At 42.6% G+C, this 17,500-nt stretch overlaps 1 protein-coding gene across 4 annotated transcripts in view; it reads left to right on the top strand.

The window, feature by feature from the left end:
• Positions 1 to 8,027, top strand: part of Lmo4 (LIM domain only 4) — a 19,631-nt gene extending 11,604 nt beyond the window's left edge. For 2 of the 4 annotated variants that reach the window (XM_028893750.2, XM_028893751.2), the window contains exon 5: positions 4,056 to 8,027. In XM_028893750.2, coding sequence (XP_028749583.1) covers positions 4,056 to 4,064 — 9 coding nt within the window. In that variant the 3' untranslated portion in view covers positions 4,065 to 8,027. The remainder of the gene's footprint in view (positions 1 to 4,055) is intronic. The other 2 variants (XM_028893748.2, XM_028893749.2) reach the window with 1 other exon arrangement.
• The last annotated feature ends 9,473 nt before the right edge of the window (positions 8,028 to 17,500 follow it).

Raw genomic sequence — 17,500 nt, 5'->3', positions numbered from 1 at the left:
GGGTGGTGTTGGAGGAAAGTTAGAAAATTAACGTTAGGAGAGGAGAAGAAATGTTTTCTGTTGTGAAGGGGTGATTTCTACATCTGTGGCCACAATCCGGAGGCCTGTCTTTAGAGCGAGTGAATGCTGTAGCAGCACCAAGGGGACCGTTGTACAAAACATCCTGTGCCTCCAGAGGAGAGCATTTCAATGATGGGTAGTTTCGTAGAATTTGAGTAAGTTACGCCTCTTGAAACGAAGTTCTCCATCTTGCTAGCTGCTTGGTGCCACTGACGGCCCCATTATAAAGATGATGTATCTTGAGTCTTGACCCACAACTTGAAAGTTCTTGGGCCTGAGTTAGAAATGAGAAAATTATACAAGTATACAAATCACGTAGTATTAGCAGGCGCTTTAGAAGGAAAATTGGTGATCAACAGTTGTCCAGCATCCCAGCACTGGATAGTTTTAGATCTATTTTAATCTCCTTAGTAAGTCCTATAGCTATGCAAGTGAGTGCATTTTGATAACTGCTGTGCCTAATTTGTAACAATTACTGTCAACCTTCAGTTAAGAGCCTGTTCATTCCACCCTGGCCTAGAAAAGAGTGAAATGTATGACTCGTGTGCATAATTTTATTCACATCATATTTCATACTGATTATGTATTGATGACATTGATTCATTTACTCTTTACAGCGCCACTTGCATGGATATTAAATCTTATTGACCACAGATGAATTTTAATTTCAGATTGGTGATAGATTTTTCCATCAGCTCTGATAGTGTGTTTGACTTTTTCATCATTAACCCAGGCAATCGCACAGCACTGAGTTATTGCATTGAAACAAAAAGTGCACACTTCACTTGCTAATTCCTTATGGATTTGCAGTGGGGACTCCATTCATGTCTGTTGTAAGGATCACATGCGTACACTCACCAAACCAAAAACATGTCTCTGCAGACAGAAATTTAGCCAGCTTCCTCCCAAGTCTAGGGGGAAAATAGTAGGCCTTTGTGTCTTTGGTAATACATTTTCTTCTTGCTGAGTAGGGAAAGGACACATGCTTGGAAATGTTTAACTGTCTAAAATTACGCTGCCATATTAGAATGCTCATATTTGCTCTTCTCCCTTGCTTAGGTTTATGGGGTAATTTAAAATGTTTTCTTTATTTAGTAAGTGTTAATTACACGAGATTGTGCAGTTTTATTTAATTTACTAATAGGGAAGGAATACAGAATAACCATTTAAGAATCAGAATCTTAATATTTTTTATTGAAAATTAGCCAGTTACCTCATCTGCTGTGGGGAGGCTCCTGTGAGCCCTGCCGGCACCCAGAAGGACTTACAGGATTTTACAGTGTCAGTTTTAATGAGGTCAATCTATAGGGCCTAGTTGAGAGCAGTGAGTGGGTAACGAAAGTGTTTGAGAAACGCACTTTGAACTTGAGGCAAGGCCATCCTAGGTCCAGGGGTGCACCAAATAAGATAACGGCCCCCACACCCCCTTTAATGCAAAAGCCGAACACTTCCAGCGTGTGCCTTATCTTGCTGTGTTGCTGGTTTATGCTATTTCCCGACTTAGTAAATTATTTAAAAAAAAAAAAAATCACAGCTTATTCCAGAATATGCTTGGGGAGGAGAAGGGTGGAGGGAGGAGATGGTGGGGTATCAGACTGTGAAGACTGAACACACACAGGGCCGTGCTGGGACCTAGTGCACAGGACACGTTGGGATGTGAGCAGCACCCACCCCAGTAGCTCCTCGTTGAGTATGAGACGAGGTCAGTGAAGGTGTGAGGAAGTGGGAAGATGGTTGTTTTGTGTTTACAGGATTGCCTATGTTGTGCCTTTGATGGGAGGCAGCTGCTTTCTACACCTTGTTCAGGATGGGACTTGTAGGGTGTTCATATTGGAACACAAACTACGGTTTAGGCAATGAAGGAGAATCTGCTAGTGTATATTTTCTTAATGTTGGGAAATTTAATGTCCCTAAAACAGAGGGAGACAGGTGGCCTTCAGAAATTAATTGCACATAAAAGGCTTAAGGAAATGAAACTTAAGGGAAGGATCTTGTCGGGCGGGCACTGTGTTTTCGGGGGTGGTGTTAATTAAGCACATTTCCCCGTTGGCATGAGTAGCTCCCATTTTTGCCCTCGGTGCTCTGCTCACCATGAGCACAGTCAATTCAAGGTAGTTTCTGTAAATAAAGGTTCTGGGCAAGCTGAATGTGGTCCAGAGAGGTATTAATGAGAGGGCGAGAGGGAAGAGTTAATGAAAACACACTTCCTAGGGGAACATAAACTGCTTTTTGGAGAATGCTTTAAAATGATTTTCCCAAAACCCTGTGGCGTTTCTTTTCTACGGGAGATGAGATGAGGAGAAATGACAAATAGTTCCATGTTATTATTTTCTTTTCTCTTGTTCTCCGTGTTTGGGGGTTGAGAAAATTGGATATTTATTTTGGCCATTTTCCTTCCATTCGCAGAAGCAATTACATTTGAGTGCATGATGCATAGTAAATGTATTTAGCCGTCCTCTGTCTTAAAAATAATGAGTTGGTTATTTGTATGGCCCTTTAAAGGCAGTTCATTGTATGGGAAGTATCAGCCTCATCACTGGTCCTTTTAAACTTTGGTTCTTCTGAAATGTGTCTGTGGTATTAGGGATGTGCTGTTCAGTCACTGTGCTGTGGCTCTGGCCTTTGTATTTTCTGAGGAAAATAAGTTTAAGATTCTCAACTGAAATGTCACATTTGCCTGAAGTCTGGGTCCAGTGATGTTTGAGGAGCTTCACAGCTTGATGGCTTCTGTCATTTGGAGGAGGCCTGGCCAGTTCCAAAAAGATATGCTTTCTTGGATGTTAGAAAAATCAGAAATGGTGACTCATCACCCCCATAGATTCCTGCCTGCTCTGGATTTTTTTTCTTCCATTCACAAGTGTATGGGAATCTTCTAGAATTTTCTGTGCTTTAGTTGGAGGAAGATTTAGCAAAGCTTTCTAGGTTCCATATCACTTCACGTCTCCCCATAGTTACATAATTGGCGTTGTGAGTGTCCATCGTAGAGGACATTTGATGATCATTTATTAAATATGCTTGCTGGCTGCTGGCACATCTTTGTTCTGGACAGACAAATTACCTTCTCACACCGAGCTTACACTCTGGGGAACTGAGCCTCCACCACTTTAATTAGCTTGGAAGTGGGGGTTGAAGACGCAGGCCTTCGGTAAGTTAGGGAAGGGTGGAAGCAAGAACTTCCTGAGATGTTCCAGATGTCATTTTTAAAGAACCCTCCAAACCTAGACGTTACTCCGTTTTGGTCGTTGCACACAGACTGTGTTTGGCGGCTGTGCGTTGCCATTCATAACTCAGATGTTGGAGTCAGGCTTCCCGTGGAACCCTGTTCTTCGCCCCTTCTTAGGTTAGCAGGAGCACATCCCATGTATCGATTGCTGTGCCTGTAATATTTATATAACACCACGCGACAAAGGCGGGAGACTGAAGAAACAAAACCAAACCTGTACATGTGAACACAGTCTTTGTCACACACCTGCCCTGGAGGGAGAAGCCAGGATGGGTGAGGAGGGGTTACAGCAGAATAATAATGCTCTCTCAGTCAGACTCAGTGACAGCTTTGTTACCCCTGCTTTAAAGGGGAGGAACCTGGGACAGTTTGAGTCACTTGCCACAGGTGACACAAATGAGCCCCGTAAAACCCCAAACTTCTCAGGGACCTTGCTCTGAATGGCCCTGTGGCTATTTTAAAAGTCCAAGACCCCCCATGAGGTGAGCCCTTCTAATTGATTCCGTTTGGAGAGGACCTCGCTTTAAGGGAGTTCGAGGATGGTAGACGTCTACATCTGAAGCTTCTCAGAGTCCATTTACCATCTCATTTTCTCTGCTAGTAAAACATGTTCTGCTTCGGAGCAAGGCGCACAGAGAGCCTCCATCAAGTCACAGTTGGGAAGTAATCTAATAAAAGAAGATTAGTGAACGTGGAGGCGACGAAAGCTGTGCTGTTTAATGCCTCTCAAGTTTAGCATTTTAGCTAAGATGCCCATTCTTATTTCTTGCAGGTCTGCTGAAAGGTCAGAGTAATGCAGAATGCGTGCCTTCATCTCAGATTTTGTTCATCACAGGTGGATCCCATGTGTCTTCAGTAGACCTCTGTAACCAGCGCCGGCCCCATGCCTTCGCACCTTCTTTAGTCTTGAGTGCCCTTCCTGCATTTATCGGTGTATTAAAATGACTGAATATGGACATTAAGGACTCCATGAACCTGGGCTAATGGGAGACGGTAGCGAGAATGAAAAAAGATCCACCGAAGGACATCTTGGGGGGGGAGGGTGCTTGGGGGGAGGGGAATGACTAATGAAGCTAATTAAAAGAAGCATTGGAATCTGCTTTCTACCCTCATTAACAATTAGCAGGGCACCGGCCAGAGTTTGTACCCTGTGTTTTACCTTAACAACATTCTGTTTGCTCTTTGTATATTTAAGTGTTGTAATGAAATGTGTTTCAATCAAACTGAACATGAGTTAAAGGAAAAGAGATGTGGCTTTTGTGATATTATATCACGAACACTTTTATTGTATCTCTGTAAAATACAATGTATGTATGCATGTGAGTGTTCTTGTCCTGATGTTGCTCCGCCCATGGCAAAGATTAAAAAGAGAAAAGAAAAAAAAATACAAAAAAGGAAAAAAAGAAAAAAAAAGAGTCAGGCTCATAGCCGCTACTATGTAGAAATCCCCCTACTTCTAATTTGCTGAATGAAGAAAAAAAAATCTTTTATTTGTGATATTTTCAGAGACATTTGCTCTAGTATGGTGTATTTAAATAATAAAAACTTAAAAGAAAAATATTCAACAGAGTTTGGGTTTAAACTCTGCTTTTTCTCTTATGTATTTTGGGAAAATTAGTGGTATTTTTGTTGTTGTTGTTGTTATTGTTGTCGTCTACAACCAACATTTAATTTGGGGTGAGGGGGGGGTTGATCCTGTATTTAGCTCCAGGCTAATAAAGTAGTCCTCACATTATTTCACCATGCCATTTTAAGTGAAGAACGTCGTGGTAACAGCACCTTGCATCGGAGTCTTTGGTGTGTATACATGGATACTTGCTGGCTGTTTCTGCTCTGCTCCCAGGAGGAAAGCCTTGGGTATTATTGGTCACAGCACAAGCATCTTCTCCTGTCAGGTTTCGTAGCTTTTGAACGCAACAGCATTTCTAGAGCCATCTGTGTGTAATCTGAAGTCCTGTTAGTTTAGGGACTCCAGAGCTCACTCTGGCCTTGGTGGTCCTGGGTGGGAGCCCTGTTCCTTTTGAGCTTCTTCCTTGGTGCCTTTTCCTGGTAATTACTGGGGGAGGATTCAGGTCTCCTTCAGTCTTGAGGTAGTTGCTGGCTCCTAGTTGCTAATCTCAGAGGGTCTCCACCACAGTGCCCACAGAGGTACCTCTGGAAGCTGTGGAGTAGCGTGCTTCAGTAGCTGCCCTGTTCCTACGGACCTAGCAAGAGCCAAATGGGCCTGGATGCCAGGGTGCTACCATGACTGGTTCCGGGAGGCAGACCTCAGCTGCAGCCTCACAGGCTGCTGACACCTGGGCTTTCATGCTGCTAATGCTGTTTTCTAAAAATAGTGTTTTATTCTGTTTGATCGAATCTCCTGATGAAGACCCTGCTAACTTCTTGCTTCCAAAGATCCAAGCCAGTGGGAGAAGTTGGTTGTTGAAACAGCAGACCTCCTGTAAGAGAATTTAAAGGCAGAATGTTAAAGTGAATCATTTGCCTTCATTTTATAAAAAAGAAAATGCAAGGAGAATAACAAAAGATAAAGACATACATGTGTGTACACGACACAGACACACACACAGACACACACATACACACACACACACACACACACACACACACACACACACACACACACACGACCTGAGGTGGATCCTTGGAGAATTTCTCTAAACTTGTTCAGATTTTAACTACTCCCCCTTCCCCCCTTAAGATACTTTCTGAAAGAATTTGGTCTGTTCAAGGGGGGAGGTGTTGTTCAGAGGAGTGCAGACATCTATGTTTTTAGCAAAAGCACTCATGTCACATGTAGTGTAGAAATTCAAAGGACGTGGCTAATAACTTTTAGTAATACAGTATGGCATTCAGCGGTGGGGAGGGCAAAGGTCATTACCGCCTTTTAAATGAACTATTATATGGCTGGCTCCTCAAGCACTGTGGCGTATTTCCTAACGAGCTTCTAAAAGCATTTCTTAAGTTGCAGACCTATAAGATTACAAATGTCACTCATGTTAGTATAATCCACATGCAAGTGATGAAGCCTTCTCTTTGATGTGCTAAATTGGAGAAGGACTAATGGAGCTATGAATATACAATAGAACATATTTAAGTAGTAGTCTTGCTTTAGGTAAAACACTTTCTTGAAACCAGAGGCATTTCAAACAATAAAACCCGCTCTAATGGGGATGCTCGATGTGGGTAGACAGCCACTAAAAACACTCAGGTTTATTCTGATATGAGCAGTGATGGTGTGCAGTGCCTCCCCAAACCCCGATGTTCCGTTGGGGGTGGGGGACCCTGGCTTACCCACCTTTCTTCCACTGCATTTGTGATGTGGGTGAGTGTTCTTCTGAAAGAACTTCACACGAACCACGTCACACAGCAAGACAGGCCCCGGTCCTTACAAGCACGCACAATTAAAATAAAAGCAAACATTCCTGAGCCTCGCTGAACTCCTGATAAAAAATTATGTTTATGATACATATAAATGTCTCAATCATGCAAATTGTCACTCTTGCTAATGAAACAATTTTGTGTGAAGATTGTCCTCTAAAGGGTTTAATGTGTTTTTTTTTTTTTGTTGTTGTTTTTTACCTGTGTGTCTGCTTAGACTTACATACACGAAAAGCCTGGGAGCCTGAAGACATTCCAAACTAAATCATTCCCCACAAGAAACTATTTCCAGCCCTTTCTGGTTTACTAGGAAATAGTTTAACGCGGACTGTTGTGTCTCATAACACAAAGTGAGGAGACTGTGGCATGGAAATGAAACATGGGAAATAACCAGCCCCTTAATATTAACTATATTTAAATTCTTTCTGTTGCCTTTATTCACACTGATATTTAAAACAACTAATCATCTAAAATGAAGCTCTTCCATTAAATGCCTTTAAATGTCAGTATAGTAGGAGTCTAATGTTCAGTACTGGTTACATAAAATATTTCTGAGGGTCAATAAATTATGGAACAAACTGAATCCAAGAGCTATCTATCGAGAGCAGAGTGAAGAGTTTCCATATAGCTTAAATAATTGTTCTGAATTAAAAGTGGTTGCCCAAAGAGACTTTCAGGGGCCGGGGTAGGGTTGGGGTGGAGGTGGGGGGTTGTGAGTCCCATCTGGGACCCTTGCTGCCTCGCCCTCACTTTAGGAGGATGTTGCCAACACAGATCATTTACAGGTTAATGTTCATCTTGGTTTTGTTACCTAGACTCACCTATTGTCAGTCCAGCCAAGTCACAGGAATGCTTACTGCAGTTAAAAAGCAATTTGTTTCCACGAAACTGCAATTAAAGTATTACCAAGCAGCCATTTTAGATTGGCAGTGCTCTGAAGGCATGTTAAACAGCCAGCAACTTGCACTTGCAGAGGCTGAGATCTGACAGGCGGCGAACGATAACACCTTCCCCGGCACTGAGCACCTAGTTAACTGGCATTTGTAGCTAGCTCTCTGTTCCCATTGTACACATGCTGAGAGCAACACGTCAGGACCTATTTTTGGAAGGTGAACTTGTAACTCACCTCGAGTGAATATGATTTTCGGTTGTACAGGGCGTGCTTTATGCGCATAGATGTGGAGATGTGTGCACGCATCCTAGAGGGAATGTTTTCAGGTTTGGATTGATTCTGCTGAGAATGGACTGCAACTCAGAGGCCTCAAGCCAATAATGTACTACAGGTCCTGACATGTTACAGCTGTGTAAACAGGGCATTCTCTCTCCTAAATCACAACTAATAAAGCATAGGATGAAAAATCAATTGATTCTGTTGTAAGTTCTTTGAATGACCCTGGAAAGTCGTTTAACGATTCAGTCAGAATGGACAATCCACCCAAGATCCCCCTTTCCTGACCTCCCCTCACAACTGATAGGGGAGTCTTAGTGGGCATCAGCAGCACCACAGCCCAATCTGACGGGCTGGGAAGACGGGGAAAGGGTGGGAACAGTTTTTCTTGCTTATCTATGAAACTGAGTCCCGCATGTGAAATGCACAGGTCTCACTGAAGAGCTGAAGCATTGGCCTTAGAGCCTACGAGAGGGCATATTTCAAAAGTTGTGGAGTTACTGCTGAATTTTAACCAGGTTGGGAACAATCATTAGCTAGTGCAGCAGGAAGTGCCTCACCTTCCTTCAGCCCAGAAAGATCTCCTTACCTGGAACCCAAAGGTTTACACCTTCAGCTTCTCCGAAAACGTTTCTCACGTCTATGCTTTCCCACGTGCTGTTTCTTGTTTTTTTTTTTTTTTTGAGAAAACACTAAAGATGTTCTTCCTAAATTAATTGTTCATTTTCAGTGAATTGACTGTTTCAGAAACTGTAAAGCAAAAGAATCTGAGGACAAACCGAATTTCCAAATGAAGATTAATTATAGAAGCTGGAAAGGAAATGGATTGCTTGGACGGCGTTTGTTCGCCTTTTTCTTCAGAAGTTTGCTAGAGATGGGTGTGTCAAAGTGTGAACATTCCTTTAAGGCTTCCAATTCAATTTCTTTCAAGTGTGGGACTTACAGTTGCCATAAATCTCACATCATTTTAACTATACTACTTCCTGTAAGAATTCTATCTTGCAGTTGTGTAGAGTTCTATAAACGTGTTACCATTTACAGTAAACACATATCCATGTAGTCTCATGAGCCTTCATGGTATTCCTCTTGTTTAGTATTCAGTTTTATGTGGTAGGGAAGTTTTACTTGGTTGCTCTTGTTTTGTAGGCCAGGTAAGACAGGGTCTTTTCTCTTTAGCCTAGGCTGGCCCAAAACTCATAGTGATCCTCCTGCCTTAGCCTCTGATGTATTGGGATTCCAGGTGTGTGCTACCGTGCCTGGCTTGCATTACTCAGTTTTATAGATGAGTAATTTGAGGTTCTAAGAGGTGATTAAGTATGCAAAGTGAGGGAGTGCTCACTGGAAGGCTAAAATTTAAGAGTATGTAAAAAGTCCTCAGTAATTAATGTTTATTATATTACTTCTTAGATGTGAAATTAGTATTAAAAATCCATAATGAACAGAATATCACACCTTTATGTAAGTGCAGGATCAGGTGTTGGAGAGATGGCTCAGTGATTAAGATTATTGGCTGCTCTTAGAGAACCTGAGTTCTGTTCCCAAACCTCATACTAGGCAGCTCAAAAATCACTTGCAACACTACCTCCCAGTCTGTCTCCTGGTCTCTTCTGGAAACTCAAGACACATGACATATGCACATACAGACACACAGATATACCATATGTATATACATATACAGACACACACACACACACCACATGGCATATACATATACAGATACAGACATAAACATGCACACACACCCCACATGACATGTATGTATATAGACCCATACATACATTCACACACACACACACACACACACACACACACACACACAAACAAATTTTAAAAATACATAAAAATTATGTGCAGAGTGGGTATATGCACTTGTTTGCCTGTCTCCAGCATAGTGGTACCCCACTTTCTGTTTGAACTCTGAGCATTTGTGGAAAACAGCCTTGTAAGCTGAGACTCTAACGGCGATATACTTCCTCCTATGGCCTATAGCTAGCTTCTTTTCCCTGAAAATATTAAAATATTGTATTTTATTCTTCCCCAATCTGAAATATTAACTGCTTTAGGTTGCCTTCATATTTCAGCTTTACTCTAAAAGAATATCTTTTTCAGTATTAAGAAATCTCAACTACCTTATCATGACTAACTATAAATTCATAATGACTCTGACCACAAATTGTTGCTGAGAAAAAGAACAAGGCTTTAGGAATTGTATTAGTTTAGACAGCAAGACAGATAAATATATCCCACATAAATTAATACATGGTATTTTTTAAATCTTCAGCTGAACTAAGTAGTTCAAGTCATATAAAAGGCCAGGAGTTACCTATCTCTCTTTTGTGTGTGTCTTTAGTGTGTGTGTGTGTGTGTGTGTGTGTGTGTGTGTGTGTGCGCACACGAGCTCGAGCTCACATGTACCCTTACTCGGGTGTGTGTGTGGACCAAAAGTCACTGTTAGGTGTTTTAATAGATTCTCTGCCTAATTATTTGGTTATTTGACACAGGTTCTCACCATGCAGCCTTAGCTGACTTGGTACTCACCTGACCAGGCTGGCCTAAGACACAGAGACCCACCTGCCTCTGCCTCCTGAGTGCTGGAGTTAAAGGCGTGTGCCACCACACCTGTCCATCTTCACCTTATTCTTGAGACAATGGTTTCAATGAGGCTCTGGCTAGACTGGGGGGACACCAAGCTGCAGGGACCCTCTCCTCTGCCTCCCAGAGCTGGGATAACAAGTGTGCATCCCCACTCTCTCTGCTCTAGATTACAAGTGTGCATCCCCACTCTCTCAGCTCTAGATTACAAGTGTGCATCCCCACTCTCTCAGCTCTAGATTACAAGTGTGCATACCCACTCTCTCTGCTCTAGATTACAAGTGTGCATCCCCACTCTCTCAGCTCTAGATTACAAGTGTGCACCACCACTCTTTCTGCTCTAGATCACAAGTGTGCATCCTCACTCTCTCAGCTCTAGATCACATTTGTGCATCCTCACTCTCTCAGCTCTAGATTAAAATTGTGCACCACCATCTCTCGGCTCTAGATCACAAGTGTGCATCCCCACTCCCTCAGCTTTAGATTACAAATGTGCATCCCCACTCTCTCAGCTCTAGGTCACAAGTGCACCACCACTCTCTGAGCTCTAGATCACAAGTGTGCATCCCCACTCTCTCAGCTCTAGATCACAAGTGTGCATCCCCACTCTCTCTGGCCTAGGTTACAAGTGTGCACCACCATCTCTCGGCTCTAGATTACAAGTGTGCACCCCCACTCTCTCTGCTGTAGATTACAAGTGTGCATCCCCATTCTCTCTGCTCTAGATTACAAGTGTGCATCCCCCACTCTCTCAGCTCTAGATCACAGGTGTGCACCACCGCTCAGCTTTAGATTACTAGTGTGCATCGGCACACTCTCCCCTTTTCACATGAGTGCTGGGATCCCAACTCAGGTCCTCATGGTTGCGCAGCAAGCCCTCTAACTCTGTATCAGTTACTTTTCTGTTGTTGCAGCTTAAGGAAGAGAGGGTTTATTTTAGCTTATGGCTCCTGTCTATCTAAAAGCTGCCCCCAGTGACCCACCTCTTCCAGCAAAGGTCCACAACCTTCCCAAACAGCACCGCCTGCTGGGACCAGATGTTCAACTATGTGAACCTATTTCTCATCCAAACCATTACACACTCTGGGCCATCTCTCTCACTTCAAGTTGAATTATTACAAGTCATTGCAAAGCCAGGTGTGGTAGCAGATACCTGTAAGCCTAGTGCCTGGATTTGGAGCCTGGAGAATTAGGGGAGCAAGAGCAATTTTGGCTACATAAGACTCTGTCTCTAAGTAAATAAATAAATAAATACATAAATAAATAAATGTAAAGTCATTGTATATTTATATAAAGTACATATACACACAGACATGACAATTTTTATAGAAAAGTTTTACTTGTCTTAGCATATGTGAAAAGCATACACATGATGAAAAAAACCAATATTTGTATTTGTTGTTTTAAGATAGAAAAGCACTGAAGTATTCAAATGGAACAGATTATACTTTTAATTACATCCAAACAGAATTCTAAGCTGATTTTTAAAAACTTGTTGGCTGTTCTTCCTATTCTCCCATTAATTGCCAGAGTCCAAAAAGATATCAAGATTTGTAAATAAATTACGATAACACACCATTAGATCCAAGTTGCTTCATTACAAAGAGCAGAATAGTTAAGGAGAAAGGCTAAAGGAATGCTGCACTTTAATAAAATATTCTTTGATGTTGTTGTAAAGGTTAAACTCAAAAATACTTGTTTTTTTGCATATGTATGTGTGTATGTGTGTTTGTGTGTATATGTATACATATCTTGCACACACACACACACACACAATCTTTTGGCTATCATGGGTTTGAGTGCCAAAGCACCAGATCTCAACATCCAACAAATTTCTTTATTTTTTTTTTCCTGTAATGTCTCACAATTCAGTGGCCATTTGCAGGTTATCTGTTTAACCTTTTATTCTGTTATGTACAAGAGAAGACTGTTAGCCAATATATATTTATTTCAGCCTGAAGATTAAATTGCCCCTCTCCCTGGATACAGATGGCTATACATATATCCCCTTTAATTTGGAAGGTTCCAGAAAACATGCATAAGTGAATGTACTTAGAGACTCAAAACTGTGGAATATCTGTAGTAAATAGCAAAACAGTACATATTTGTTATTACATTATTTTTATTTTATGTGTATATGTGAGTGGCTGTACATATGTAAGTGTACTATGTGAATGTCTGGTGCTTGCAGAGCTCAAAGGGAGCATCAAATTCTCTAGACCTGGAGTTATAGGCAGTTGTGAGCCACCATGCTGGTGCTAGGAACTGAAGCAGGGTCATCTCCTAAAGCAGCAAGTGCCCTTAACCCCTAAGCCATCTCAGTCTGTAGCCTCACTGTGTATGTTTGTGACATGTTTCTTTATCACTCACACTCATGAAGCAGGAAGTCTGGTGCAGTAGGCAGAGTTTGCCACTGTAGAGACCACAGCTGTCCTGCACACAACTCATCCCTTATACTGCTCTCTATGGCATGCCCTAAACTGAAATAGAGTCCAGTTTTTCTATAAATACCTTCTTTTTTCTTTTTTCTCCTTCCTTCCTTCCTTCCTTCCTTCCTTCCTTCCTTCCTTCCTTCCTTCCTTCCTTCCTTCCTTCTTTCCTTCCTCCTTCCCTCCCTCCCTCTCTCTCTCTCTTTCTTTTTTCTCCCAACTTGACACAAGCTAGATTTATTCAGGCAGAGGAAACCTCAACTGAAAAAATACCTCCAACAGAGTGCCTGTAGGCAGGCAAGTCTATAAGGATTTTCTTGATTAGTGATTGACTGGAGAGGGCCCAGCCCACTGTGGGAAGTGCCACCCCCTGGGCAGGTGGTTCTGGGTGGTAATAAGGAAATAGGGCTGAGCAAGCCCTGATGAGCAAGCCAGTAAACGCATTCCTCCATGGCGTCTGCATCAGCTCCTGCCTTTTCTCCCTTTCATGATGGACTGTCTATAAACTGTAAGCGGAAGCAAACTCATTCCCAAGTTGCTTTTAATCATGGTATTTTATCACAACAGTAGAAACCAAAGTAAGACACCTTCTGCAGCAGAACTCCATAACCTAAGTGAGTAACAGCTGAATAGTGCTTATTGGCTTTCTTTTAGAGGGTGTGTTCAGGTTAGATACTCAAAGAATTTAGGCTATTTCTTTTAAGATTCTCAGTTACAGAGAGAGTTCTAGGACAGCCAGGGTTACAGAGAAACCCTGAAAAATAATAGCTGCAGCAACAATAAAATCTGGGTTATGGGGAAATTTATTCTTCCTCCTCCTCCCTCCTCCTCCTCCTTCTCCTCCCTCCTCCTTCTTCTCCTCTTCCTCCTCTCCTCCTCCTCCTTTTCTCTTCCTCCTCCTCTTCTTCCTCACCCTCATCCTCTTGAACTTTTTATGAAGAAATTCTATCACAGAAATAAGGGGAGCAGAGAGACTGGTGAGGAAATGACTGGCTCTTGGAATAAGATTGAGGGGCCGGGTCTCGCCATGATCAGAGATGGGCAGACCGTTTCTCACCGCTGCCCCACTCCTGGCCTCATTTCAATGGCTGCTCTTATTTCCTTGTTGTTAATCAGTCTCTCCATCCTAAGGACCTGTGTACAGATGCTGTTAGCGTAGATGGTAGCTCCCAATCCTTGCTCTTGGTGCAGAAAGCCAGGGCATGGCTGTGACCTTAGGTCTCAGATACTCAGAGTGCTGGTGGGTTTTGAAAGTGCTGACATGTCACAGGTATGTATGGGAAGCAGAAGCCGGGTGAAATTTTAACATAGAGCGGACACCACAGTTTTTAGGCATGACTGGGGGTACCATTGCAGCAAGACTTTTTCTTTTTGGTTTGTGATAGTCTCCAAGACAAGTGCAGATGGAAGAGGCAGGGGCGAGTTTTGTTGTTTGTGAGTGTATGGGCCTGATAAACTATCCTGAATTTTAAAGGGCAGGTGGTCCCACGTGGATTTCTGACTCTCAAGGTTTTAGCTAGACCTTCCTTCGTGGGAATGGATGTAACTGACAAACCTCCAGCCACTTCCTTCCCTGGGCAATTGTTTTTTAGCCCCTTTAAGTAATGAAACGTGTTCAGTTTGTTGTTACTGCTGCCGTTTTTAAGAAGAAGAAAGACTGGGCTGGCTTTGAAGCTCTCAAACCCTGTGAGATGGACAGGCCAAGCCAAGGGCAGCAGTAGAACTTCTTTAGTAATTTCTCTTTGTTATGGCCTCTATTTTTTTTTTTTTTTTTTTTTTTTTTTTTTTTTTCTTCTTCCTCCTTCCTTCCTTCCTTCTTCCTTCCTCCCTCCCTCCTTTCTTCCCTCCCTCCTTCCCTTCCTTCCTTATTTTTCTCTGGCTTTGAATTTGATTTCCAATAGGAAATCCAAAGGACTCAGTTTCTGGAGTCCCCTTGTTTTACACGCAGATGGCATGTTAATGAACTCATTACTGTGCATTTTATCCCGCTCTGGACACATTTGTGACATTATTTCTCAAAACAAAATGGGGTTAAGGCAGTTGGTTGATTAAGCTTGATAAGAATTAGGGCATTCTCAAAACACTAGTAACCTATTCTAGGTGGCTGCAAACTGTCCTGTGAACCCCTTACCTCCTCAGAAAAGGTACTTTGAAGCCCTTGTATTACTAAAGACTACAGAACCTCCTGCCTCCTAAGGTGCACAGCTGGCCCCATGCGAAGATGAATTCAGGGCTTTCTTTGGGGTCTCTTTGCTAGTGTGGATATTTGTGTATTACTATGCTAGAATCTGTTTCTGCCTTTCCAGCCAGAGATGAGGCAGTACTCACTGTGGCCATGTGTGGCATGTTGGGAAGATTCATGCTGGCGTATTCGGTAGTCGTGGGTGCTCTGCTTTCTCCGGAGAAAGGCTCCCCTCCCCCCTTTTATCTGAAAGCCTATCATAAAGCACATATTGAACTGCTGTGTGGAACAGGCCAGAACCAAGTCAGAAAACACTTGGAATCTAATTCTAGTCCTGAAGGGAAGTCAAATGGCAACTCTGATTAAATTTGTCTTTCTAATCAAATATTAGCCATGGGCTAATCGTTTAATCTCTCTACCTTATTTTGCCCATCTGTTAAATAGGAATTTACCGATAACAGCTGTATTTACTAGTGCATTACATGTAGCTCATTAAAGAGAACAGGCCTTTCTACTCTGAGGATAACACTCTTTGGATTGTGAGTATGGACACTAGAAGATAATAGTAACTTCTCCGATTTAAGATGTAGTTATAAGGGCTCCTGTCCACTTTGGAAATGTTTTTAACTGTGTCCTTGGCATGTCAACTCCAATGTATGCATGTGTCAGGAGGTGAAATTTGATCCAAAACAATGGGCAACACTCAAATGGTTTATTTGGCCTTTAGGATGTGTCATGTAATTTTAAAATTCAAGGCAATAATGCTTTTGTTAGGCAGATGTTACACTTAATTTGTAATTTCATAAACTCAGGCCAAATGGTTGATAGAAGGTAGTTCAGGAAAGGAATGAACGTATATTGAACAAGTCTATGGACCAGGCATCTTTTGTGTGTGTGTGTGTGTGTGTGTGTGTGTGTGTGTGTGTGTGTGTGTTACTCCCAGCAGGCAGCTTCGAAGACGTTCCCATTCCCACATTAGCAGTGGATAAAGCTGGAAGTAGAGAGATTAGCCACAGTTAACCTTATCGAGGTTAAGTGACTGGGCCAAGGCCACACAGCTAGTGTGTGGGCAGAGGCCACTCTGAGGCTAGAGCCTTATCAAGGTCCCCACAGTGTCCTGCAGGACAGCATGTTGGGGTTAGAGTTTAAGCACAGCATCCCCTGGTCTGCTGGTCTATGGTGAAGTATCGAGTTGGTGCTGTGCGCTTACAGTCGTGCAGACGCTGAGGACTGAGAATGCCTGGCTACTATAGGAGATGTTGGCCTCGCCATCTCAGTTTGTATAGGAAAACAGCTGTGTCTTTTTGACGGCCTGCTTTGTTCTTTTTAAAGGACCCAACGTTTGTTCTCTTTCGCATGGCTACTGGAGGAAGGAGAAGAAATTAGCTGATAATCCAAGAGAGTTAACAGCCACTGAGCTCAGGGCTTCACTGGTGGCTTCCTCTTGCTTCAAGCCCATGTGTGAACCAGAGTGGTGCTGCCATGAAGATGGCGAGGCCTGACTTCATTGAGTCCCTGCTGCTTGGTTTGTGGAATAAGCTGGGGAAATGTCTGAATCTTCTGCACTTCATGTCTTCAGTTTGGGAGATCTTCGAGTGGTGTCTTCTTTCTCTTTCTTCTTTTTCTTCTCTTTCCTCCTTCTCCTTCCCCCTTCCTCCTCCTCCTTTTTACATCACAATTGAGAGATTTAGCAAACCTCATTAGCACTGTTAAAATAATGTGAGTCAAGCTCTGGATTGGTTAGCATAATTTTTCTTTACATTTTCTAAAAATATCCCCGGTTGTGAGTCACTCTCATTTATCAAAGGAGCTTCACTAGGTCTGTAGCTATTTTTTCCGTCCTTTTCTGTGAGACAAACCTTTGGCTGCAGTGTATTTTAATTTCATTTGACCCATTTTACTTCAGGTAGCTTTGAATGAGTACAATCTCTTTTGACTTTTCCATGATCTTTGCAGGGAAACAAGCCAAGATGGAGGGTGTTTGTAAACTGGGTCTTCAAGTCTTACTCCAACTCAAGAGGGAGACAGTAGGGAAAACTAAAACAAACAAACAAACAAACAAGCAAAAAAACAAAACCAACCGTAGTCCAGGGGCCAGCGAGACGGCCCAGCAGGCAAAGTGCTTGCTAAGCAAACCTGACAAACTGAGTTTGGATCCCAGAGGCAAGATAAAAGCCATAGACAGTAGCGTGCAACTGTGTGATATCCATTTGCCTACTGGGAAAAGAGAGGCAGAGACAGGACAATTTCTAGAAGCTGGGAGCCACCTAGCTTGGCATTTGTGGCAGTGAACGCTGAGAGAGCCTTCTCAGTTGAGGTAGAAGGTGTGGACCAACACTGCAGGTTGTCCTCTGACCTCCAGACAAACACCACGACATATGTGAGTGACACACATAGAAAGGAGAGACATGAACCAGAGGGAAGAAACCTAGATTCTAGGGTGGTGCTCACTAATACGTCAGCGC

The sequence above is a fragment of the Peromyscus leucopus genome, chromosome 6, assembly GCF_004664715.2.
Source record: "Peromyscus leucopus breed LL Stock chromosome 6, UCI_PerLeu_2.1, whole genome shotgun sequence".
NCBI classification, from domain to species: Eukaryota; Metazoa; Chordata; class Mammalia; order Rodentia; family Cricetidae; genus Peromyscus; species Peromyscus leucopus.
This window is presented reverse-complemented; position numbering and strand designations above follow the sequence as displayed.